This window comes from Eretmochelys imbricata, chromosome 3, assembly GCF_965152235.1.
Source record: "Eretmochelys imbricata isolate rEreImb1 chromosome 3, rEreImb1.hap1, whole genome shotgun sequence".
Classification (NCBI taxonomy): Eukaryota; Metazoa; Chordata; order Testudines; family Cheloniidae; genus Eretmochelys; species Eretmochelys imbricata.
The window spans coordinates 177,854,488-177,881,167 of NC_135574.1; the positions used below are offsets into that span (position 1 = coordinate 177,854,488).

A 26,680-nucleotide genomic window follows, 5' to 3' on the forward strand; every position below is an offset into this window, starting at 1 on the left:
TTTAAAACCCATTATTTTGCACAACTGTGAAAATTTAAATAGATTGAAATATCTTAAAAATAAACCAATATTATCCACAGAAGTTATACAAAAATTCTAATTCTGCCAAACCTATGTTAGGATAGATGATATCTGTTCACCACAGTCTTTAGAAAGGATGATTACAGTAGATTTTCTACCTGATAATTCAATCTCAGTGATGGAACCAATGGGGGGGAGGTAGACTTCCCCCCCATCAGACTTTAGGTGTACACATGGGGCCTTTTCAAGCCAATAGATATAACTGATGGTGGCACCATCAATGACCTATCACCCCTCACCACCACTGCTCAAAACCTGCTCTGCTACGGCTTTCATCCACACAACCAGTGGTGTAGTCCTGAATTTGCAGGTACTGGAACGGTGTGACCCTGCCCCTGCCAGTGTGACCTCACGCCACATGGAGGATGCCATTTTGTAGAGCAAAATGGCATCCTTTGCACAGCATGACCTCGCAAAAGTGCAGAACAGTGTTCTGGCATGTTCTAGATCCACTACACCACTGCACACAACTGTATCTCTGTCTCTGAAATCTGTCTATATATGTTAGGACAAAGTTGGTTTCACTGAGGTGAGACAGTGGGTTTGTCTGTGCAGTTTGGCAAAATGTGTTAGAGGGGCGTGATCATGGGTGCAGCTAGAATTTTCCTATGGAGGAGGCCTAAGCTCCACACACACCTTTTGTAGTGACCTCTGTTACTTGGCAGGTAACTCAAGCCAGGTAGCAGAGGTCACTACAAAAGATGTAGGGGGAGGTGAGGAGCCCTGGGGCAGCTGAGTACCAGCAGGGTCGGGGGAAAGCGGGAGCTGGGGCGTAATGGGGAGATTTGGGAGAAGGGTGACAGCCCACAGAGCCTGTCCCATGCCCACCTCCTCTACCTGTTCTCACCAGGCAGGGGGTCCATAGTGTACAGCTGGTCTCACCCAGCTTTTAATATCACCCATCTCTGGCTCTTTCCTGGGCTCCTGACAGCAATGGCCCCTGTGCTACCCTGCCTGGTCTTAGCTGCAGTGTCCCCAGCTCCCTCCAAACAGACCTGCCATCTAGAGCCCCCAGCACAGGCTCGACACCGACCAACTCAGAGGACGCTCTGCATCTGGGAGGGAAAGGGCCACCTGGCCTGAAACTGGATCCCCCCACCAAGCATAGGCAACCTGCAGCTGGGGCCCGTGGACCAGAGACCTGTTGCTGGTAGGGCAGGTTACCCTGGCCCTATCCCTCTATGGTCTAGTTTGCCCCACTCTGGGCTCTTGCCCCAGAAGTTGGGGTCGGGGGAAGAGGATACAACCCCAGCTGCAGGGAGAAGGGCACACACTGCACAGGGATATGCAGCATCTCTAGCCCGCCATTGAAACCCTGGGTACGATTAGGGAGAAAGTTGGTTTCATTGAGGTGGGATTGTAATAAGTAAGACACCCATCCCCTTGTTACCAGATGTGCCCCTTACTTTGGGGTATGCTCATTTATTAGGGTTACTCTTCTGGGTTCTGTAATTCTATTTATGTACTGTTTGTGTGACTTGTGGTCTCATACAGAGCTCTACTTCTCCCTGCTGCAAATTCCCTCCTAGTGGAGCTCTCCTGCAGGACCTAGATTCCCCAGGGCTGGGTTCCTCCAGCCCCAGAATCAGACAAACACACACACAGAGACATTAACAGAGCATGTCTGAGAGGACCAGATTAATCAGCACTCCCAAGCTGACACCTTATATGTCCCTGGAGTCAGTGGGCAGGGTCGAGCAGCACCTCCAAGCTGTCACCCTCACATGCCATGGGCACTGGGCTGGGTTGAGCAGCACTTTCAATCTGCCATCCTTATATGCCCTTGGACTCGGCAGGCTGGGTCGAACGGCACTTCCAAGCTGCCATGCTCATATGCTGCAGGTTCAGCATGTCTCTAACCCCATGTTCACGTTACAATTGTTCTGGTAGTAACCCACTTGATGAGCAAACCCCACAGGATTTTTGGGCACTGCAGGGATCTTTAGCTTAGGTACGAGGAGCATTGCTGCAGAGCAAATGGGGAAGCCAAAAAACACCCGTGGTAGGGAGGAGAGAGAGAGAGAGAAGCAACCAGCTTAACCATGAAAGTTATTTATTGCCAGGTAATAACCATACAAGAGGAGCCAAACAAACCAGTTATAATATTAAATCAAACTTAAACTTGATTATAAAAGTCAGGTTTAGAAAACTATAACTGAGCACACAAGTCAGGGTCAGAAGGCTATACCTAGAGAGAGAGAGAGAGCTGGGTTCTCACCACTCCAAGAAGCTTGAATCAGTTGGGGTTCCCAGAGGGTCCGGAGTGCTGGAGACAGGCAGAGCCCCCAGCACAATCGGTCAGGAGAAGATGAAGTCCCACTGGAACTGGTGCAGAGTTCCGTGTGGTTCTTGCCTTGGAGTCTCTGTTCTCCATTCTCTATGCTAATGGAGACGACTCCCTGTCCCACCTTCGATGCAAATGAGGCTAGGGGAGTTTCTTTAATCCTTTTACCCTTGTCCAGAGGGGTTTAGGTGTGTCTTCCACTGCCTTTTCATTGCTTTTTATAAGTCTTTCTTCTGGTTGGCTTTGGTTGAAGCAGAGGCTGGGTGGGGGAGGTCTTTTGTGAGTCAGGCAGGCTGGGTACTGCGCCCTGGTTCCCCAAGAATGCAGAGCTGATAAGTAACACCTTTCTCTCACTAAGTTCACAGAAACTCTCTGTGGTGCATTTTACCAATCTGTACAGAGGACTATGCTCCCTGGAGGATATACGTAATTCAGTATATACGTATTTTGTGTGTCACAAAATATCCTGTCTCAGTTCCTCATTCATGACAGAAGCAATTTTGTATGTTGAACTGAAGAACTAAAGAATAGATTTTTGATGACAATGAACAAAAGAATAAAGATTTTGTTTGTCAAAGAATTTCAAGTCCTTGTGTCATTCTGGCGACTCTTGGCTGTACTTTTGCTTAAAAAAAGATACAATTGATATGGTAAATAACCAGAACTATGCATAGTATTTTAAATGTGGGATTAGTCCCCACTAGAGCACAAGATTAAGTCCCTCTGATTTATAGTCTTCTGTATATTCCAGATTTTTGATTGCCTGTTTGAAACTGCCCTTAATTACCTTGTGTGTGTATATAAGCAACTTTCCAGATACTAGATCAAACAGCGTTTTGGATAAATGGGTCAACAGTCAGCATCAGTCTAGTTGTGTATGAATGAATAAATGAAAATAAAACTACTTTCTCCCAGGCAAATGTAGGAAATGAATCTTTTAAATGTTCACTGTTTTGCTTTCCCTTTCATAAGTGTCCTCACTCTGTCCCTCTAGTCACATAAACAGATAATGAGAGCAAACTCCTAAAGGGATACAGTTGCTAAAATTATGTTTGAGGTCAGTTGGTCAATAATACTGTGCTCTGCAAAAGGCAACACTAATATGCCTCACTAAAAGTCTAGAGAATATTGTAAAAGAGTAATATTCTCATTTTGATGCATGGGGAATTACACAAGCAAATATTTGCATGCTTAAAGGAAAATATACCCCAAAGATTTTATTTAAATGATTTTCTGTGGAAGGTGTAGAAATCCTGCATTAAAAATATTTTTCAATGTTTTTGAGTCAATCATATTTTTTTATTTAAGACAGAAATATTCTTAACAAAAGTAAGAACCAAAAGACAACACCAAGGAATTCCCTTTTAGTAGATATGTTCTTCTTGTCTCTGAATTACGTATTAAGAATCACCAAGTCAGAAAAAGAGCCATGCTGCTGCTGGCACTAGGCCCCCTCCTAGCCCCCCAGGCTGCCCTGGACCCCACATCCTCCTGAAGTGTGGGGCCCCACAAAGCGCAGGGCCTGGGGCGGTTGTCCTGGTCCATCCTATGGACGGGACGGCTCTGATTAAATATACATCCAAACATTGGTGGAGCCGGGCCCAAGTTCCTGAATATTGATGGAGCACGGGAGCCATGGGCCCATATATCTCGCCACCTATGCATCCAAGTGCTTCAAAATGGATTCCTTGAGGATGATTTTTCCAGGGACAGAGGTGAGGCTGTAGTTCCCCGGATTCTCCTTCTTCCCTTTTTTAAAGATGAGCACTATATTTGCCTTTTTCCAATCGTCCTGATCGCCACGAGTTTTCAAAGATAATGGCCAATGGCTCTGCAACCACATCAGACAACTCCCTCAGCACCCTTGGATGCATTGCATCCAGCTCCATGGACTTGTACATGTCCAGCTTTTCTAAATAGTCCTTAACCTCTTCTTTCACCACTGAGCGCTGCTCACCTCCTCCCTGTACTGTGTTGCCTAGTGCAACAGTCTGGGAGCTGACCTTGTCTGTGAAGACCAAGGCAAAAAAAGCATTGAGTACTTCAGCTTTTTCCACATCATCTGTCACTTGTTTACCTCCCACCTCCCATTCAGTAAGGGTCCCATACTTTCCTGACCTTCTTCTTGTTGCTAACATACCTGTAGAAACCCTTCTTGTTACCCTTCACATCCCTTGCTAGCTGCAACTCCAATTGTGCTTTGGCCTTCCTGATTACACCCCTGCATGCTTGAGCAATATTTGTTTACTCCTCCCGAGTCAGCTCTCCAAGTTCCAAGTTGTAGCTAGCTGGTGCAACTTAGAACTGCCCTATGGTATTGGCAGCCCCAGAGCAGAGGAAGTGTGAAAGTGGCTTAAAGCTTCCTTTGCACCTTCCCCTCCTGAGCAGCAGAAGGGTCAGACATGAAGACTGTGATCTATTATTTGTATTGCAGTAGCATCTAGAAGCCCCAACTGAGATTAGACTCCATTGTGCAAAGCAATACATATGCATATAAGAAAACAGTCACTGCCCTGAAAATCTTACAAGACAAGACAGACACAGCATGGGAGAAAGGAAGGATTACTAAACCCAATTTACAGATGGGAAAATAAGGTCACAGAGAAGGTCTGTGATAGAGCCAACAAATGAACCCAGAGCTGGAGTCTCAGTCCATTACCTTAATCACGTGACCATCCTTTTTTTCTGACCCCCAGAGTACATACCCAAATATCTGAACTGTGTGGGCCCCAACACATGTAGCAGGAAAATTGGAAGCCCTGATAATCAGAAGTCAATAGGCAAGAGGAACCAGTCAAGAGGAACTTGTGCTGGCAGTTCATTAGATAATGGGGTTGAATAATGCTGATTCTGTTAATAGGTGTTATTCTATACCTACATAATGCTATAAACTATTTAGTGTATAACTGTACTCTATTCATAGATGTATATTTTCATAGAAATTCAGGGGATTTAGCTACACATCTTCCATTAAAATTAAAGTAAAATATATGACTAACTGCCCTGCACTACTGTAAAAAAATCTCAACCATGTATACTGTACAACAATCTTAAAATAATAAAGCTGAATTACAAACTAATAAAAGCAATGACATTCTAAACTGGTTGCCATGACATTCTTAATTCAGCCCTATTGTTCCCTTCTTTTGCAGAACAAACATAACATCTAAAGTAAGAGAATAATCTATACTATGCACAAGTTGCCTGAAAAATATAACTTTAAAAATTTCCATCCATTTTTGTTGTATGGAATCATAACATTTCCCTCTATAGTTCAAAATGGCAAAAAGAATTCTCATTTATTTTGAAAAGGAAATCTTTTCTGTCTTAAAACCTAGTACAGGAAGTTATAATCCAGCAAAAATATTTTGTGGCTCAGTTACAAACCTCTAAAAGTAAGTTTATAATGCAAGTGCTTTATTATTGTGGTAAAAGTGTTCTGCTCCAATTACACCATTTTCCTTTGTATTCCTACTGAAAGAACAGCCTTTATTTATTTATGTAATGTTGCCTCTTCATGCAGATACTGTGTCATAAAAGAAATATAACCTGACTCTGTCCTGAGTCCATTACTGCTTAAATGCTCTTATTTTTTTTCTTTTTGCGAAGCAGAGCAGGAATGGTTTTTAGACATTTCCATTCTATCTTGAAGGTGTTTATTCCCATAATTTTTCTTTTGTTTTCATGGTTGTGACATTGAGGTCCATTTTGTGGTTCACTACTCTGAGTCATTAAGCCTGACATACTCACTATACCTAGCACACTGTTGTCATAATCTGTATCTAAAAATGGGCATGTAAGATGATATTGGAAAACTAATAACTCACTGATCATTAATATTCTTGTATGATGTATGCACTGGGTGTTATGAATATGTAGCTAGCTGATGCAATTTACAGCTGCCCTGTTATGAATATGTGCTAGAATCATATTCTTAACATGTGCTTGGCAAGCAATGCATAAGCACAGTCTAAGGCAAACAGAGGAATGTGTATTTGCTTTTCTGACCACCTTGCTCTTCAGGCAGAAACAATGAAAGTCCATTTACATAGAAGGTAAACAAAGCTATCAAGCTAATAAGTGGGGGAGGACAAACCATGGTGTCTACATCCCAGGAGAAGAGAGAAACTTTATCTGGGCTATAAAGACAGGGGGTCTGAACCTCAAATGATAAGCAATGGAATCAACTGATTGTATACAATATTACTGTATTATAAAAGTGTATCAAATAAGGTCTTTTATGAAAGCTAATGACACACTGGTGATTCATATCACTGTGAAATATATGTATTAACACTACATGAGGAAATATAGATATTTAATGATATTATGTTTTAAAGTCTGTGACCAAACACAGGGAGAAAGAGGTTCCCTCTCAGATCGGAGGGAAGAGGCTATCTACCTGTCTCTAATGAAATTAAGCAAGGTGTGACCAGAAACAATAAGAGCCCCAATTATATTAAAATCAGCAGAGGGATGAGAAGATCACAGGAAGGGAGGAACAGCACGAGGCCATCCTGCCTCTTGAAACAAGGTAATTGAACTTTGGAAGATGCTGTATAAGCAAGGAAAGAGAACTTGTAAGTTTTCAATCACTAGACTGGCACAAGGGGCCAGAGCTCTTGCACGCTGAGAAAAATGAGTCCTTCAACAAAGGGACTGAAGTCTTTGGTAATGGAAGATTCATAAGGGAACTACCCTAAGCAAAGACTGTAGCTTGTTAAATTGGGTCTTAGCCATTAGAAAGCATATTTTTACTTTTGTTTGTTTGTAACCCTTTCTAACTTTATTCCTTCTACTTGGTATCACTTAGCATATGTCCTTTTGTGAATAAACTTGTTTTATTTTTACAATAAACCAATTCAGTGCTGTGCTTGCAGGGAAGGGTATATTTACCCCTGTTAAGTCAATAAACTGTAATTTGCTTTTGTCTCTTTAAAGTATCTGAGTGTTCCAGGAGAGAGCTGGACTCTTCAGGGCACACAGTTTCGGAAAAATTCAGGACTGGGAGTGTATTGGGGTCAATCTGAAAGTAGTAACTAAGCAGGTGGAAGCCAGGGTGGGGCTGGTATGCCGAAGGCAGACTGCTGGAGTTAGTGTTGCTAATCCAGGGATGTACTGTGCACATGTACTGCAGGCTCGTAGGCTGGCTGCTGGTGTCCAGGTTGTGAGCCATAGAAGCAGTGCATTCAAGGCATTCAGGATTACAGGGCAGGCAGACACAACCCCTCACTAGTCTAGACTGCACCCAGAATGTGACAATAGTATTATAATTTTATGCTTTTATTCATGATGTAAAATTCTTAAGCTTACGAGACAAAGCCAGAAATTAATAAATACTGCACCCATTTCCAGTCCAGTGATTACTGTTAACAGTGCATCATCTGTGAAATCTTTTAAGGATGAGTTCAAGTAACAGATACAGAACATAGTTATGAAGGGTTAGAATCCACTTAACTAATGTCCTCTTCAGGTGTTAATTTACAGGACTTTATAATTCTAGAGCCTGATTCATTACAAAAGTATCTATGCTGCTGGTAGGATATTTATGGCATACTTGATTGACATAGTAAGTGCCTTAAGTAAGTAGATGTGCAAGGTTTGGATTTAGCTACTTAGACAAAGAAACCAAACATGGACATGAAGAGGAAACACCCTTTTTAATCTAGACAAGGCAAATTACATGATCACAGCTAGGCCTTGGCAGGGCCCAATTCAATTAAATATTAATAGCTACTACTTTCCATCAGCAGCAGTAAAACAATTTTTTTAATGACCAAAATGCAGCAGGAAGCCGAGGGGAATCTAAAGATTCCCCCACTTATACACAAATTGTAAAACAGCCAATTTAGTCTTCAATTTATCATGTTGCTAATCCTTAGATCTGCTCTGTACAGGTTATGTTTGAGGAGCGGAAGGACAGCCCAAAATGCTAAGGCTGGTTCTATCTGACTCCAATAGTAGCAAATATGTCCTATATGTACCAAAAGGTCAATTGTATTTGATAACTGAATATGGGAACCACAGGTTTTCTCTCCTCTCACAGAATTCAAAAGCACATACTTTTATCAGAAAAGGCATGTTGTGCATTTCTACCAAATAAAGTCGAATTATCGATGGCTGTGGTAGCGCATGTATGTGCCAAACAGAAAACATATAGACAAAGCCAGGCAGCAGCAGGGTGCTTGGTGGAAGATAGCCAACTTCATTCTGTTTCTGAAACACATGCAGAAATTCTTTAGGGTTTCAGAAACAAGCATGGTGGAGAGATATAATTCAGGGGACAAGGGGAGTAGACCTCATACATACTAATATATAACTTGCCAACCCTAGTACTGGACGCTATGCACCACCTCAGCAAAAATTACTTCTGCTGTGAGCAAGAGAGATTTAAGAGGTGTGAATTGTTATGTTGCCTTACTATAAGCCATATACAGTGCACAAAGCCACTAGGTTTAAAGTGAAGAACCATGACTGTTCTCATAGGAGCTTGGTTGGGTAAACAGACGCACATACTGACCTATATCCTGAGCTGCACCCAAGAAGCATTTGGCACAGGTCAGAAGTAGGTGTACAAAAGTGGCATCTCACTGACTCGCTGTCTTGGCCCTAGTCTGTACCACAACACAATTTAGAGCTGCATGAAGGCTGATCTAGTTTACGCTGACTGCCAGTGGAACCAAGGGGCAATTTTGGCAGTCAGGAATCACTGTGTTTTAAAGATGCACCAGGCATACCTCTCTTTTTCCCAAGCTTGTCCACAGTTCTAGAGGCCAGAAGAGGGAGTAGATTCTGGGCAGAGAGAAGGAAGGGAACACAAGAGGAAGTGTTTTTAAACAGAATCAAATGTGGCAAAGAGCTGCCAAGGGTCAGAGAAATGAGAGTGAATAAGAAAGGACAAATAGGACTGATGAGCCTAGTAAGAGCAAAACTGAAGAAAGAGGGAACTAACTTACAGGGGCACCCTGACAGTCATCAGCATCTTCCCTCATCATCTCTTCCCTCTTCACTGTCTCTTAGAGAGATCATAATCTATATGAGCAATGGTACATATGAATCCCTTCAAAAGAGGACCTCTCCCTCAAACATTTGAGGTGGAGATCTAGGTGGCTTTACAGATAATCTTGCAACTGGGTGGTCCCTACATGGTTAAACATAAGATGACCATGTATAAAACCCATAAGAATAACAGACTTGCAGTGGAACCCCATAACTGCTGAACTGTAAGGCAAAACATCCCCAGGGTAATCTGGAGAATCTGTAGCTGAAGTGTCAGGTGATGATGAATGAGCCCTTCTTTGGGAGTCGGACACAGACTCAAGAGTGGACTCATGAATCTGAGAGCCTCCAGGATGAAACTCAGACCCAATCATAGATGGAACTGAGACCAGCAATGAAGGTCTGCGGTAGAGAATGGCACATAGATTGCTGATTCTCCAAGCTCAAAGTCACAACAGAGAACACTTAGATCAGCACTGTGAGAGAGAAACAAACACTGTCTATAATGAATTATGTGGCATCTGCTGGGTCTGCTTGGGTCTGAGTAGAGTCATTCATGTAGCTGCAATAGTAATTGATTTCTAGATGGTTCCAAGTTCATGGCACCAAGTGAAATGCTCCAAAGGGTGCAGATCCACAGATTCAATTCTTGATGAAGAAATATCTGGCAGCACTGTGCTGGTTAAAGAGATATAAATACCTGGAGAGGTTCAAATAGTATATTAAACATTTTAAGCAATTAGTAAATTGAAGGATTCCAAGTGCAAAGAAATTACATGTTATTAACAGACATATCAGTGAATTTCAAAAGCACCGCTGTTTGCTTGCGAACACAAAACTCTTAACTCGTGACAGAAATCTTTTCAAGTAATGATGAAACTGCACTGTGCTGTCTGCTATGGGTTAAAACAATTTCAGTTTTTGAAAGTGGAAATGTAATTTGCATGAATAGCTTTATGAATATCTGCTACTTGGATTTTCTAATATTTGGTCTTTTTTGACAAATTTATTTTAGATGAATAATGTGTTCAAAAGAGATTTTTGTGGTAGGCATCCATGGAATGTGTCCAACATGATTTTTACACTCGCCCTCTAGGCTAGAAGAAGCTGACAGAACAGCAGAGGCAGCACCACAGATCATTCAATAGTGTTCCCCTGTGGTTAGATGTTGATAGATGTCTGGCTGCATGTGCATGTTCCCTTTGTGTGCCGCCCCAGCCCTGCGCAGATAGTTGGCATGGCAGACCTCGAGGAAACCTCCCAATGACCACAAGATCCGTTAAGGATGAAGGCACCCAGCCACGTTTATTGTTGACGAAGCATGGTACTAGTATCCCACAGACTCTACCAGGCCACTAATACATGTAAGCCTGTAACAATGGACCAGCTCAGTGAATGGCAGGACTTTCCATTCCTCCCTAGGCCAGACAAAAATACTCCCTTTGAGATACATCTTTATACCCCGATATAAACAAGACAGTACTGCCCCTCTGACATAGTTAGTTACTGCCCTCTGACATGGCTAGTTATTATCCATCACCTTGTACATGTTGGTTTAATTAAAACATCTGTATTATGCATTGTTATCCTGACCTTATCTTTTAGGAGGGATTAGTGTGTTCCTGTTATCCTTGGGGAATGTTTTTGTACCATCCTTGATATCGTAATGTTCTGGTACCGCTTAATATCGGGATGTGTTTGCAAGAGTACTTTGTGAGTAGCACTTCTTAGAAATGTGTATTTTTGCAATTTCAGCCCTATTCTTGCCAAATTCTGTGAGCAGGTCCTGCCTCATACCAGGCCTCTGATACAAGGGCTTATGTCTCAGGCTTTCTTCCTACTACATTCCCTTTGGTCAACCAAAAAGAAACCCTGGTGAGCCTGTATAGTCCTTACCTGGAGGGGTGATCTGAAGGGATCTGAAGTGCCTCAGAGAGTAACATTAATAACGAATGAGGCAGAGCTATGCAGCAGCAACTTCTACAGAACCAGCCATTGTAGGGGTGGCTATAGCCAAATAGTTACAGAAGTGGAATTTCTTTATAAAAAATGAAGAATTTCTACTTTGAGAGAACATTACAGGTACCATTCAGCACTCAAAAGTTAGAAAATGCCCAACAGTGCATATGCAACCTTACGTTTCCCCCCGTTGCATCTGCATTATGATGCAGTCTTTAGACCAGATTCAAAGCCTACTGAAGTCAATGGAAAAACTCCCAAAGTTGGATCAAGCCCTTTAAGGATAACGTCACATATTATTTGTCACATAATACAATACATTATACAATACATTATCACTTCTTTTCTGAAATCTTACCAGGCATATCTTTGTAAGGCAGGCAGTGAATGAGAAAGGGCTCTGGAGGAGACTTTGCAGCATTCAGTGCATATCTAGTGTCTAAATCGATGGGATTACTGACATGCTTGAAGTTAGGCAAATGCTTCAGCACCTTGATGAATCGGGGCCTATGGGCCCAGTCCTCCAAATACTCATGCATGAGTTACTCATTGAGCTCAACAGGTCTAGTAACATTAATAAAGTGTTACTCACATATTTAAGTGTTTGTAGCATTGGGCCCAAACTTGCTAAAGTTTTTTAATGTATTTATTATATCACTTGAAAATGTTTGCATACAGTTTTTTTAGGAATCTCACAAACAAGGATCAAATGGTAAATGTTTGATATGGAAACTATTTTAACTTTCACTGTCTCCTCCCCACACTTATTAATCAAATGGGTGAAACTCTGGGCACACTGAAGTCAATGGGAATTTTTGCCAGTGAATTCAACAGTGGCAGGATTTTCTCCCCATTTCTTTATTTAAATATTTTAACATAGGGATCTCTGCTCCAAGTCAAACCTTCTTATAACAGAAGAATACATAAACCCTCAACATACCATGAGCAGTAAGTACACGGGAGGGTTTGTGCTAGGAGGTGAATAGAAGCATTTCTGAAATGTTCAGGTACCTCTGGAAATGTGGTAGTAATTCCAGAAACACTGATGAGTTGGCATTATGAGCGACTGAGTTCCTAAAAGACTCTCTTTCTCAAAAGGATATCTCAGTGCAATGGTTTCAATCTGCTGGTATTCTGATTAGTATTCGTGGGTACCAGGGATTACTGCTAAAACAAAACAAAAATCCACAACTACTGTGTTCTTTAGCCTTAAACTGTCAAGAGGAAAGTTTCATTTCTCTTTCCAGACATTTTCTATTCACAACTGGTTTCTTTTATATCTCTGTGAGGTTAGTTCAGGGCACCTATAACACTGCCAGAATGGTGCCTCAGGAGTATTTTAAGTATTCAGCTTTGTAGTTCAAACCTGTTAAGTAATCAGAAGGCATCACTTTGACAGAGTTATTGGTCCCTGAACTAGTCACACCAAGATATTATATAAAGATATTCCAAGAGACAGCTAGTGTAAGATAATAAATGCTACAGAGATAACATAGGTAGAAATTTAAACTCCACAGATAAAATAAAACACAACAAGAAATATGATTTAAATAAAAAAACTGCACAGCTTTGATATTCATCCAGCAATGCGGCATATTATATCTTAGAACTCTTTTTGTTGGTGTAATTTAGGGCACAATTCTGCAAAACTTACTACTGAGCATAGTGGTTACTACTATGAGTATGAGGTCATGAAAGTCATGAAGTTATGGAACTTCTGCCAGGACATGAACTTGTTAAAATTGTATATATATATATATATACAATATATATATAAATTAGACACCAAGGAGCATATATAAACCAACCAAGTCACTGCATGATTTTATTTATATAGCTCTGTCCTTCCTCATTCCCGCACATTTTTACTTGTTTTTTTCCTCTTTTCTTGTGTGATATGCATATAGTCTAGGTTCTGTGCTCTTTGGAACAAGGATAATGTCTGACTTTTTGGCTTGTGAGGCACCTTCCAAAATTTTGGATGCTGTTCACATAATGAATAATAATAATACTCAAGGCACCAGTTGAAGCTCTATAGTTGAGTTCCACTTTACATTTAAAGTGGGAATTAAACCTCTGTTATGTATGAAAAATATAATATATCCTTTCCAAATTTACAGCACTTTCTCTCTGAGCATAGAATGAATTTTCTGAGAGTTTACAAGCAAATCCATTAATAAATTGATGAGTTAAAGTTATTTTAAATTAAATTCTTTAATATAGTATCCATGTTGGTCTTTCTTTAATCTCAAATTATTTTAATAACTGAGTAACACAGACTCTTCAAGCTTTCTGTAGAGTTATAATTCTTTGAAATCTTGTGCATGGGTTATAGTTAAAGAATGTGGGTTATAATCAAGCTAAGTTATTACTGTTGTTGTGTCTAAGTGTTATGATTATATAGGCTACACACAGAGTCAGATCAGCAGCTCAAGCAATTAGGGACACTGGTCCTAATCTCTGAGGTTACAATCACCAACTTTCTTCTACAGCTTATTTGCATCCAACTATCCCATTCACTGTAATGAACTAATGTTATGAGAGAGACTGGACACATTTGTCAAAAGTTCTTACCTGTAGAATATTTGGTCTAAGTCATTGCACTTTAAATATTCTGTGTGTACATTAACTTGGGTGTCAGTGGCTGGAAGGACTCCAATGTCACTCTGCCTTTGCTCTGCTGTGCACTGAGGTAGTATTATCAAGGGAGCTGAGATGGGAACATAGTTAAGAGGAAGCCCTTAAAGTGCAGAAACATAAGCCTAATTTACATAGTGCCAATTTCGATTACACAACCCCCTAAACCAATAAGTAAATTTGAAATTAAGAGTCATATTCACCAGTACACTCTGCTTGCTTTGAACTGCCCTGGTGTACTCGTAAATTTGCTTGTAAAAAAATCTGTTTACCTGATTTAAGGTTTATACAACATATCTTCAAATCATTAGACATACATGACATTTTTAATAACTATTAAAAAGCCACAGAAATTCTTAGACAAAAAGCTATATTAAGACACAGATAAGGCTAAAGGTAAATACCAGCAATTTAAGAATAAGTATATTACAGGGATGTTGTAATTAACCCAAACCAATCATTATAAACCCAGGAAATTCAGAGTCAGGATTACATTTAAAAGAAATTCAAATATATTGAGGTATGGAAAGGCATAAAAAAAAGAATAAACTCTATTGTGTCTTCAAAATTAGTTTTGTCTATCCTGGAACAACAGTACTAAAATACCTTAATCATTATATGGTTATACTATGGCCTCACTACAGGGCAGAGTTAAGGTTGTTTGCGTACCTTAAGTGTACATAATTACAGCATAATTATAAGGTACTGAATTTTCATAGTGGGATTTGATGGAACTTTTATTGCTAATTTCATGATAAATACTATTTACAGGTGCGAGTAGAGACTGAATTTCAGATGCAAGCTGGAATAATGAACAGTTTTTAAAGTCCTGACACTGAAATGCAATTCTAAAATTTTTATTGTGAAGACACAGAAATAAGCAAACCTCGAAAGGCTTGGTGGTTCAAGTCAGACAGACAAGCAAATATTGTTATTTAGATTCTATCTGAATCTCCAAACTTGCACAAGAAATCTCATGGCAAGTGGCTTTTTTTTATTTTTTTGGCGATTTCTTGTCTATCTGCTTCCAGTTGGGTGGAGACACTCCAGGGAAAGCATTTCTTGCACTATGGCCCTCTCCACACTAGGAACATTTTCTAAAAATGTCCTACTATTACTAATGCCGGGTTGTTGATGTTAGGAGCCCAAGGATATATCTATACTTCAAGCTGAGGGCGTAATTTCCAGCTTGAGTAGATATACTTGTGCTAGCTCTGATGGAGCTAGTGCACTAAAAATAGCAATGTAGCTGCAGCAGCATAGGTGGCAGGAGGCCCTAGCTACCCAATTACATACGTAGCATTTCAGATGGACTTGTACGTGGGGTGGCTAGCCCCGCCTGTCCCTCATGACATCGCGGCTACACCTCTACACTGCAGCTTGATCAGAGCTAATGTAAGTTTGTCTCCTCGAGCTGGAAATTACAGGTCAAAGTATAATCCTTGGTCTCCTGGAATTGATAGCACCAGTAGAGTACCCCAGGTGCAGAGACTGGCATTTTTAACACTGTGTCATGCAAGTCCCTTGAAAACGGGTCTGACTGCCCTGCTGTTAAAAATGCTAGCAGTTAATGAAAAGCTTGGACAAAGTCAGTTATGTATATCACTAATGTTCTAAACCAAATGGGAGGGGGAAGATAGGAAGAGGAAGTTTGGAGGTATCTGACTGATGGTCCTAGAGAGATTTGCCTTCACAAAGGGTGTCCATAAACTGTTAACTTACTGCCTCATTTAAACAAAATACACTGAAAAATGCAATGTTTTTACTGAAACCTTAACACAAACACCTTGTTACCTCCCAAAGATCTTCTCAGATGCCACACTCCTTAACCTTTTAACAAAAGCTAACCGATTACAATTAGCATTTCAGAAAAAGAAAGGTTAAAAGTTCTTGGTGAGAAAATGAACTTTGTAGGCAGGATTTTGAGTAGTATTGTCTTTCTTTAATGAATTCTGACTCTTGCTTCTCTTCTCTAATACGTGCACGCACATACTCTCTGCTGGAGGTAGAGGATGAAAAGCTCTGAGAATAGTTCAATACATTTTAGGATGTGCAATGTACCATCCTGTTAAGATACTAAATGGTGCATTTGCTAGGAAGGACTGATCTGTCACTCTCAGACAAGAGAGAAAAGTGATAATGCTTAAATGACCTTTACATTCTTCTTTTTTTCCCCCTTTCAAAAATTAGAATCTACATATCTCTGTGAGAGGCCTGTAGATTACTCCATTTTACTCTGCTATATACCCTCTGTACTAGATTTAACTTGCAGTGCAGCCACCATCATTCTGGCAGTGAGCGTTGGCTCACAAGAGAGATTGGCTCAAAGTGCAAAGTCTGAATAAGTAAGTACCCGTATCCAAACTTTCACAGTCTTCAGGTGTATCTGATCTTAGTCTCTGAAGCAAAGATAGGCCTGAACCAAAACTAACACCACTCCTTAGCAGCCAGAAGGGTTTCCATTGAGCGATGCAAGATTTCTCTTTCTCCCCAGAGGCTGAGAAAACCATCTCCACAGCACACCTGAGAATGAGATTAAGGCTCAATGGGATTGAGTTTTAGGTATCACTGTGATCCACAAAACTCGTGCTGGGCTGCCACCTAAACCTGTAGGCATCTAAACTCACTCGGTGCCTAAGCTTTTGCTGTAAAAGTTCCATAGGCACCTACATTTCTGCCTCTGGGCATGCCTACTGCTGCCTCAGGCAGGTGTCCTGATGCCTATCTCACAGCCCAGCCCCAGCACAATCTTCAAACCAGGCGAACATAGGCATTTCTCCACCTATCTTCCCTGTGAGGCTCAATCCAGTAGGCATGTTCAGAGCGTAACTCCACATAAGACAGCTGTGGGGAGGGAAGAAAAGCAAGAGTGAGAGAAGACAGCTGTTAGCCCAGTGGTTACAGTATGCACCTGGAATGTGGGAGACCACCCCCTGTACCACTCTGCCTCATATGAAGACAGGACTTGCAAATGGGTTTCCCATCTCTCAGGCAAGTGCCCTAACTACTGAGTAATGGATATTCTGATACAGGTCTCTTGTTGAAGTCATTCCAGTTTAATTAAATAACAACTGGATCAGAGACTGAGAATGTTTAGGGCCCTCAGTGTTGCAATGTGTACAGTAAGTCCTTTTGTGGGACCAGGCCATTAAACCAGATTAAAACAGTGCCAGATTTTCACGTGCTCAGCATGCACACAGGTGGAGCAAAATTTTCAAAAGCGCTCAGCTCCCATTTTAGCACCTAAATAAGGACCAGGGGTACTTTCACCCCTACATTGGCCTCTTTGCACTGGGTAAGAGGGCCAGGGTGGCATAAAGGGGCCCTAAAGTCCCCAGTTACAGCAAGGGTAGAGTTCCCCGGCACAAGCACTACTGAAGACCGTTTTTCCTACACTGTGAGTTCTGCTGTGTATCTTAGTGACACAGCACAGAATCTCACCCCAGTTCTTGTGAAAAATCTCACTACAGTAAAAGCTGTGTTATCCAGCACTTTATCAACCAGAAATCTCTATTAAGTGGCATTTCTGATATCTCTCAATACAAATCTTCAATCTAGTAACGAGGACTAGTATTCTGCCCAGGAGGTTATGTATTGCACATTCTTCGCTCTACTTTTATGCAAAAGAGGCAGAAGACAAGTAAGCAAGCTGATATCAGGGATCTATTCAAAAAAGCACCTTTTAGGGTGTGTCATAGGGTCATTACAGATTCAGCCCAATCTCCTACACCTAGGGTTGCCAACTTTCTATCTGTACAAAACTGAACACCCCTGCCCCTTCCCTCCTTTGAGGCCCCGCCCCTTCTCCAAGGCTCTGCCACCTGCTCAGTCCATCTCCCCTCCCTCTGTCACTCTCTCTCCCCACCCTCACTCACGCTCATTTTCACCGGGCTGGCTCAAGGGGCTGGGGTGTGAGAGGGGGTGAGGGCTGGGGATGCGGGCTCCGGGGTGGGGCCAGAAATGAGGAGTTCAGGGTGCGGGAGGGGGCTCTGGGCTGAGGCAGTAGGTTGGGATGCAGGTGAAGGATCTGGCTGGGGGTGCAGGCTCTGGGGTGGGGCCATGGATGAGGGGTTTGGTGTTGTCATAAAAATAAAGGGAAGGGTAACCACCTTTCTGTATACAGTGCTATAAAATCCCTCCTGGCCAGAGGCAAAACCCTTTCACCTGTAAAGGGTTAAGAAGCTAGGATAACCTCGATGGCACCTGACCCAAAATGACCAATGAGGAGACAAAATACTTTCATATCAGGAGTGGGGGGAAACAAAAGGTTTGGTCTGTCTGTGTGATGCTTTTGCTGGGAACAGATCAGGAATGCAGTCTCAGAACTTCTGTTAGTTAGTAAGTAATCTAGCTAGAAATGCATTAGATTTTCTTTTGTTTAATGGCTGGTAAAATAAACTGTGCTGGATGGAATACATATTCCTGTTTTTGTGTCTTTTTATAACTTAAGGTTTTGCATAGAGGGATTCTCTATGTTTTGAATCTGATTACCCTGTAAGGTATTTACCATCCTGATTTTACAGAGGTGATTCTTTTACCTTTTCTTTAATTAAAATTCTTCTTTTAAGAACCTCATTGATTTTTCATTGTTCTTAAGATCCAAGGGTTTGGGTCTGTGTTCACCTGTACAAATTGGTGAGGATTGTTATTAAGCGTTCCCTAGGAAAGGGGGTGTAGGGCTGGGGGGGGAATATTTTGGGGGAAGATGTCTCCAACTGGGCTCTTTCCCTGTTCTTTGTTTTAAAACTCTTGGTGGTGGCAGCATAGGGTTCAAGGATAAGGCAAAGTTTGTACCTTGGGGAAGTTTTTAACCTAAGCTGGTGAAAATAAGCTTAGGGGGTCTTTCATGCAGGTCCCCACATCTGTACCCTAGAGTTCAGAGTGGGAAAGGAACCTTGACAGGAGTGTAGGAGGGTGCTCCAGGCTGGGACCCAGGAGTTCAGAGGGAAGGAGGGGATCAGGGCTGAGGTAGGAGGTTGGGGCATTGGGCTGTGAGGGCTCCAGCTGGGGGTGCTCGGGGGTGGGGCTGCGGATGAGGAGTTTGGGGTGCAGGAGGGTGCTCTGGGCTGGGATCCAGGGGTTCAGAGGGCAGGAGGGGGCTCGGGTTGGGGCAGGGGGTTGGGGCACGGGAGGGGGTCAGGGGTGCAGGCTCCTGGTGGCGCTTACCTCTGGCAGCTCCTGGGAGCAGCAGCATGTCCCCACTTTGGCTCCTATGTGGAGGCGCAGCCAGGTGGCTCTGCATGCTACCCTGTCCACAGGTGCCACCCCCGCAGATCCCATTGGCCAAGAAAAGTGGCCAATGGGAGTTGCGGAGCTGGTGCTTGTGGAGCTGGTGCGGAGCTGGCTGCCCGTATGACTAGGATCCAGAGGGGGGACATGCCACCACTTCTGGGAGCTGCACGAAGCCACGGCAGGCAGGGATCTTGCCTTAGTCCTGCTGCGCCGCCAACTGGACTTTTAATGGCCTGGTCAGCAGCGCTGACCAGAGCCTCCAGGCTCCCTTTTCGGCCACGCATTCCGGTAGAAAACTGGACACCTGGCAACCCTACCTACACCTTCTACGTCTACAATGATAATTGATGTTGATAATGATGACCCTGAGACACTGAAAGATCCTGAAGTGCCTTCTGAATCATCAAACAAAGATTAAATTGTGTTCAGTATAGTTTAATGTTAGATATATTTTTAGTGATCTGGGTGTACGCCATGTGCTGCCCATAGTGATATGTAGTGTCATAAGATAACCAACTGTATAGAAAACTTTACTTCTACGCACCTAAGTGCTTCAAGAAACCAACCACTCTGCAGTGGAGTACTGCTACTGTATTGGTGAGTACCTGTATACTATTTTACACTTTATTCATTTTATTATATTCTAATTCTTTGAAAATTGATATTCCATTGGTAAGTATAACTCTTAGTTGACTGGAATTTTTTACTAACCAGCACCCCCCATTCTGTGCTTATTTTGGTGCCCAAATAGAGCTGAGTTCTTTTGAAAATCTGGCCTGTAACTGTTGTGCAGTACAACAATACTAGCTTACCAGGCCAGCTTGAGCCAACACCTTTTGCATATGATATTAACAATAGTTTCCTACCATGTTATATTTATTTGTATGAAAAGAATTAGGTAAACTATTAGCCCAATAAACTATATATTTTTTGCAGTGCTTAAAAGTACTTCAGGTGCTATTCCAAACAAGCAGACGCCCAAGGGAGCTTGCAAACTAATTTTAGACATGACGCAATAAATGAGGGTACCAAACAAAAACGAGGGAATGAAGAGTGAGGCAGGACAAGGGTCACATTAATAAGATCACCATTATTAATTCTGGGCCAGAAACTGCAACTATAACTTGCACTGACTAGTATGTTACTTCTTAAATAGTTCCATTGATTTCAAAGAAACTATTCATGGAGGGAATACAAAAGGTAAATTAAGAGTGGGAGAACTTGGCCTTTGATAGTTTGGTTACCTGTATATATTTATATCTACCTTTTATCTATATACGGCCCAATTAAACTAAAGTGACTTTGTACACTGACTCTGTGAAGAGGCCTTAAAGTGATTGCAAATGTAATTTGCAGTCAGTTTAAGGCCCCTTTTTTACTGCCAGAGATCGGTAAAGGGGCCTTAGTGTAAATAAGAATCAGGCCCACAAACTTTGTGATGCTTAATCACTTTGAAGTGCCTAACTGAGAATTTTGTTGAAAATCACAATTTAATAATATGAACACTGAAAACTATGAAGCAGACATTGTGTCTGCATGTTTTAAATACTGTAAACTTCTTGGGAGAGGATCATTGCATAAGTTTGTACAGTGCCTAGCACAAGCGGCCTGGGTCCTCATTGGAGCTTCTGGATGTTATTGCACTGTAAATATTAAATAATGACAACTTCCTTTTCCTTCATGTGTTGAGATCCTTTACAGCCTTTTGAAAGTTACTCTATTCATTCGCTTTGGCTATTGTGACATTTTGGGGGTCATCCAGAACAGTAAAGGGTTCTGTCACTGCCTGCCCTGCAGCCTTGGGGTACCTTAATGCTGTGTTGCTCTGGCTTAGATCCCTGACACCAGTAACCTGCCCACAAGCACATGCTCTCATCTTGGCTTATACCAGCTTACTTACTCCATGCAGGGTGGCACCAACAGCCCTTCCTCAGTCTCACCAAATCCATCCTCCCTGAGTTCTTAAATACCAGACACTCAGACCATTCCTCTCTGGTTCGTCATCCTCAGAGGCATGAAACCAGCCCCCTGGTTACCAACTCACTTTGGAACCCACACTCCACACAATTTGCACAACAGAGACTGCTTGGGGTAAAAATAAACAACAGGTTTATATAATAGAAAAACCACAGGTTCAAACATGAATTAGCAGGGAAAGCAAATACATACAAATTAGACAGAAAATAAAGACACGGCCTTTACTCTTCTACATTAGATAAAATCTCTTTTCTAATACAAGTTACCTATTGCCTTTGCACAGTTTCCCAGCATACCCCTAGCCATAGCAAGGATCCAGCACTCACCAAGTAACTGTCCCTCAGTTTCTGAATACAAATTTCAGTTTCAAGCCTCATTTTTAAAAGGGCTTTTTCCTTTTCTTCTTCATCCCGCCCCCCCACCCCCGCCTCCAATCGCTCCTGGCATGGTGACTCATGGTTATTCAGGGTGGGAAAATTCTAGCTAGCATGTCTCAGTGTCTTCCCATTAACTCTAATGGCTCATCATTTGTCTTTTCCTGGGTTGTACATCGCTAGGTGCTTGGAGCTAGGCAAGCTCATCTCTTTGGGGAGGCAACCCCACCCGGCCTGACTGTACCACAAATTATAAGCATTCTATATACATGAATACATAAATTCATAACCACAGTCTGTGTATGTATCTCATAAAGACCACTGAGTTCAGAATATTATGAACTTTAATAAAAGACCTTACTCAATATACTTTTATAGTATGATAATACAGTATTCAATCAGTTGCTTTAACGGTTATTTTTTGGGGTTCAAACTGGCTGTTCTCCCCTTGGGGTGTCTGGACGCTGATTGTCACAGCTCTGGTAACAGCAATAAAGGTTTTGCATGCTAATCACTAGACAAACAATGCTGTTTCAAGACTTTAAATCCCTGATGTCCTTTTTGAAATACACAGGTTGGAGCTCATCTTATATTTTTGTTTTGGAGCTGGGGGAAGAAAGGGTGGACTTCAGCTCACAATGGACCATGGCAATAGAAGATTGTGACATCAGCCAGCGGGTAGGCACTCTGATACACAGTGGAATATGCAAGATCTATTCAAAGAAAAATTTGAAAAATCATGAATTTTAAGGTAATTGAGCAAATGCTCCCACAGAAAATACTTAAAAAGAAAAGGAGTACTTGTGGCACCTTAGAGACTAACAAATTTATTTGAGCATAAGCTTTCGTGAGCTACAGCTCGCTTCATCAGATGCGATGAATATAGATCTGTTGCAGTGGTTCTCAACCTGTGGCCTGTGGGCCACTTGTGGCCCAATCAGCACACAGCTGCAGCCCATGTGACACACTCAGGACTCTAACTAGTGCATGGCAGGAGGGGCACCTGTTCCAGGTGCAGAGCTGGTGGGGGGGTGCAAAAATGGGCGGCGCAGGATTGGGGCCAGCATAAGCCCTGCCCTTCCCTTGCAGGATCAGGCCTAGCAGCATCGGGGGAGGCCAGGATGCTTAGCATCTCCCCCACCCCGCAGGATGGTGGGTTGGTCCAGTGACCCTGGCTGGAGCAGACTCCCCAGCATTGGGATCGCAGTGGCTGGCAGGCAGGGCAGGCTGCACGGCTGACCTACGTACAGTCAAGGTAGAAGACCAGCGGGCGTAGGGAGGGGGATACAGGGGACTGGGGCACGGAAACAGGGATGCAGCCAGTGCATGGGGAACAGTCCAGGGGGGTTAGCTCATGGGGGGGCATTCCCTGGCTGGGGAGGCAGTCTGGGGAGCGGCTAGAAGCAGTCTCTGAGTGGGGGGCTGGGTGCAGCAGCGCAGAAGTGAGGGTGGGAATACACCATGCCATGCCATTCTTACAGTAAATTAATTAATGTTAACAGTTAATGTTTTGACTTGTTTTGCTAATTTAAAATGCTCTTGGTAGACATTTGCCAGTGTTGAAATGAAAGGTACTATATCAGAGGTCCTCAAAGTGTGGGGCTCGACCCTCTAGGGGGGCATGGAGGAACGTCTGGGAGGTGCAATGGGGCTCAGGCCAGCCCCCATGGAGCAGAGAGGGAGCGCCACCTAGCCCCTCCCCGCCCCCCAGTGCTGCTCTGGTCCCGCCCCCAGCTGCGTCCCTGGCTCCCAGCCCCATGCCTGTCCCTGACCCCAGTCTCAGTGCGGCTCCGCTCCTGGCCCCTCGCCAGACCCCAGCTGCTGGCCATGGCTTCGTTCCTGGCCTGGGGCCAAGGCTGGGGCAAGGCGAGGAGTAGAGCTGCACCTGGCTGCGAGCCCAGCTGTGGCTCCACTCCCCACGCCCCGCCCCCAGCCTCGATCCCGCTCCCGGCCCCAGTCACACCCTCAGCTGCATCCCAGCCCCAGCTCCCTTAGCCCGTCGAACAGGACGTTTGCCAATAGGGGCAGAACAGAGAGCTGGGGTAACATGTCTATCATCATAAAGATACCAACTAGCCAGGCTTTCATGCTGTTGAATCATCACCCAACATCTCAAAAAAGATATATTAGAATTGGAAAAAGTACAGAGATGGGTAACAACAATTATTAGGACTATGGAACAGCTTCCATCTGAGGAGAGATTAAAAAGACTGGGGTTGTTCTTCTTAGAAAAGAGATGACTAAGGGGGAGTATGCAAGATGTCTATAAAATCACAAATGGCATGGAGAAAGTGAATAAGGAAGTGCTATTTACCCCTTCACATAACACAAGAACCAGAAGTCACAAATGAAATTAATAGGCAGCAGGTTTAAGACAAACATAAGGAAGTACTTCTTTACACAATGCACAGTCAAACTGTGGAACTCATTGCCAGATTATGTTGTGAAAAATCAAAAGTATAACTGGGTTCAAAAAAGAATTAGATAAATTAATGGAGAATAAGTCCATCAATGGCATTAGCCAGGATGGTCAGGGATGCAACCCCACGTTCTGCATGTCCCTAAACCTCTGACTGCCAGAAGATGGGACTGAACAACGGGGGATGGATCACTCGATAATTGCCCATTCTGTTCATTCCCTATGAAGCAGCTGGCACTGGCCACTATTGGAAGATGGATACTGGGTTAGATGGACCATTGGTCTGACCCAGCATGGCCAGTTTTACGTTCTTATGAGAATCCAGAATTTGTTCTTGAAAACCCAAGATTTTCTGAGGCCAACAGGACACTCTTAATAGAGATTTGTTCATTTTGCTCATCTTATCATTCTTTGTGTTCACATAGCAAGAAGAAGTTATCAGGAATAGATTTCAACATGAAATTGAAAATTACAGCTGGTCAGAAAATGGAAAAATAAGTTGTCATAAATGTAAAGGGAAGGATAAACCCCTTTAAAATCCCTCCTGACCAGGGGAAAGCTCCTCTCACCTGTAAAGGGTTAAGAAGCTAAAGGTAACCTCGCTGGCACCTGACCAAAATGACCAATGAGGAGACAAGATACTTTCAAAAGCTGGGAGGAGGGAGAGAAACAAAGGGTCTGTGTCTGTCGGTCTATATGCTGCTTTTGCTGGGGATAGAACAGGAATGGAGTCTTAGAACTTCTAGTAAGTAATCTAGCTAGGTATGCGTTAGGTTATGATTTCTTTAAATGGCTGAGAAAAGAATTGTGCTGAATAGAATGACTATTTCTGTCTGTGTGTCTTTTTTGTAACTTAAGGTTTTGCCTAGAGGGATTCTCTATGTTTTGAATCTAATTACCCTGTAAGGTACCTACCATCCTGATTTTACAGGGGTGATTCCTTTACTCCTATTTACTTCTATTTCTATTAAAAGTCTTCTTGTAAGAAAACTGAATGCTTTTTCATTGTTCTCAGATCCAAGGGTTTGGGTCTGTGGTCACCTATGCAAATTGGTGAGGATTTTTACCAAACCTTTCCCAGGAAGTTGGGTGCAAGGGTTGGGAGGATTTTGGGGGGAAAGACGTGTCCAAACTACGTTTCCTAGTAAACCCAGTTAGAGTTTGGTAGTGGCAGTGGTTATTCCAGGACAAAGGATAAAATTAATTTGTACCTTGGGGAAGTTTTAACCTAAGCTGGTAAAAGTAAGCTTAGGAGGTTTTCATGCAGGTCCCCACATCTGTACCCTAGAGTTCAGAGTGGGGGAGGAACCTTGACATAAGTTCACAACAAATTTTCAAAATTTAATTTCCATTTCATGCTGAAATTTAATTTTCAATCAAAATTCTCCAACCAACTTTACTGAAAATACTTTAATTACATTTTGCAATTCTGAATCAACTACTGGTGACAGCTGTCTTGCTAAAAAGTGACATCATATTCAATATTAGCCAGCAAAGATGCATATTCGAAATTCTGATTCAGCCCTTGCTCTGCATAGTGATCTAAATCCCTTTCCAAATTAGGGGGGAAATAGCAGACAGTCCACTGAGTGAAAGAAAAATCTAGAATGCACACTACCTGCTACATATGCAAGTAGATTGACATCTAGTGTGAAAACAGAGAACTACACGTTCTATACAGCAAACAAAGTAGGATGATTACATTAGTTTAAAAATTATAGCGCTTTAAAACATAAAGAGAGACATTTCCCCATGTTTCAACTCTATGGTGTTTTTAGAAATGATTACAAGGAAGCCTAAATCTTATGGCCAAGAAGATTCTTATTTAAGTTCCCATGCAGCAGAGATGATTCAGAGTCTTACATACCACATCATGTTACTTAAGCTGGGCAAATGGCTACCTTGCCTGTACACAAACTATTTAGTGTGATGTTCAGTTGAGATATCGAACAGATATTCAGGGAATCTGCAAGAAGCTGGTGAAAATATTAGTGACTGTATTTAATGACTGTAAAAATCAACATTACTCCAGCTGCACGGACCTGTTCACATGCTCACAGTTCCACCAAATTCATAACTATCCTATCTGATTAATACATTATCATCAAGTAGTCCTCTCAGAACTTTTACTAGGTTTCTGTCATGTTATGCCTGATTCTGCCATATATAATTACATCATCCGTACATCTCATGTGCTGAAAATGTTTAAAAGAAACCTTTCTCATTTGTAAAATTAAGACAAGATTCAGGATACTAGATTTGATAATATGCAGTTTTAAGTCAGCTGTATTGTGTGTTTCCTCCCCTTCCTTTTGGATTTTTTGTTTTTGTTTTTAAGTCTGGTATATTTTGCACAGAATATCCCTCTAACAAAGTGACAATAATGACTTACCACATAGCAACACACACAATATCGCTAGTCTTTTGTAACTCTCCTGGAGAGAACTCACTGTGTGAGACCTTGAAGTTTCTTAATTATGACCACATAGTCGCTTTATCACTTGTCAATGCACATTATATACATCTTGTGAATTTTCTTTACATCTGGTCGCAGTGCGGGCCAGGATTTATACTTGGAAATCTCTAAGATTACCAGTACCTAGAAAGCACTCTAAGAATTCATTTTAAATATCAGGTCTGCTTCTGTGAATTTTGATACAGTTTAGTGTGATTTGCTAATAATAGTCGCAGCTGTATATCCATGCTTCTCACAACTAG

The 26,680-nt window shown here is 42.2% G+C and overlaps 1 protein-coding gene across 4 annotated transcripts in view; it reads right to left on the reverse strand.

Annotated features, from left to right (window-relative positions):
* The window catches only part of ACYP2 (acylphosphatase 2), a 125,783-nt gene that overhangs the window by 32,234 nt on the left and 66,869 nt on the right, over window positions 1-26,680 (reverse strand). Inside the window, exon 4 of one of the 4 annotated variants that reach the window (XM_077813888.1) lies at window positions 21,694-22,256. The exons of the other annotated variants lie outside the window; for them this stretch is intronic. Coding sequence (XP_077670014.1) covers window positions 22,211-22,256 — 46 coding nt within the window. The 3' untranslated portion in view covers window positions 21,694-22,210. Of the gene's footprint in view, window positions 1-21,693; window positions 22,257-26,680 lie in introns of those variants that run through there. 4 annotated transcript variants of the gene reach the window in all.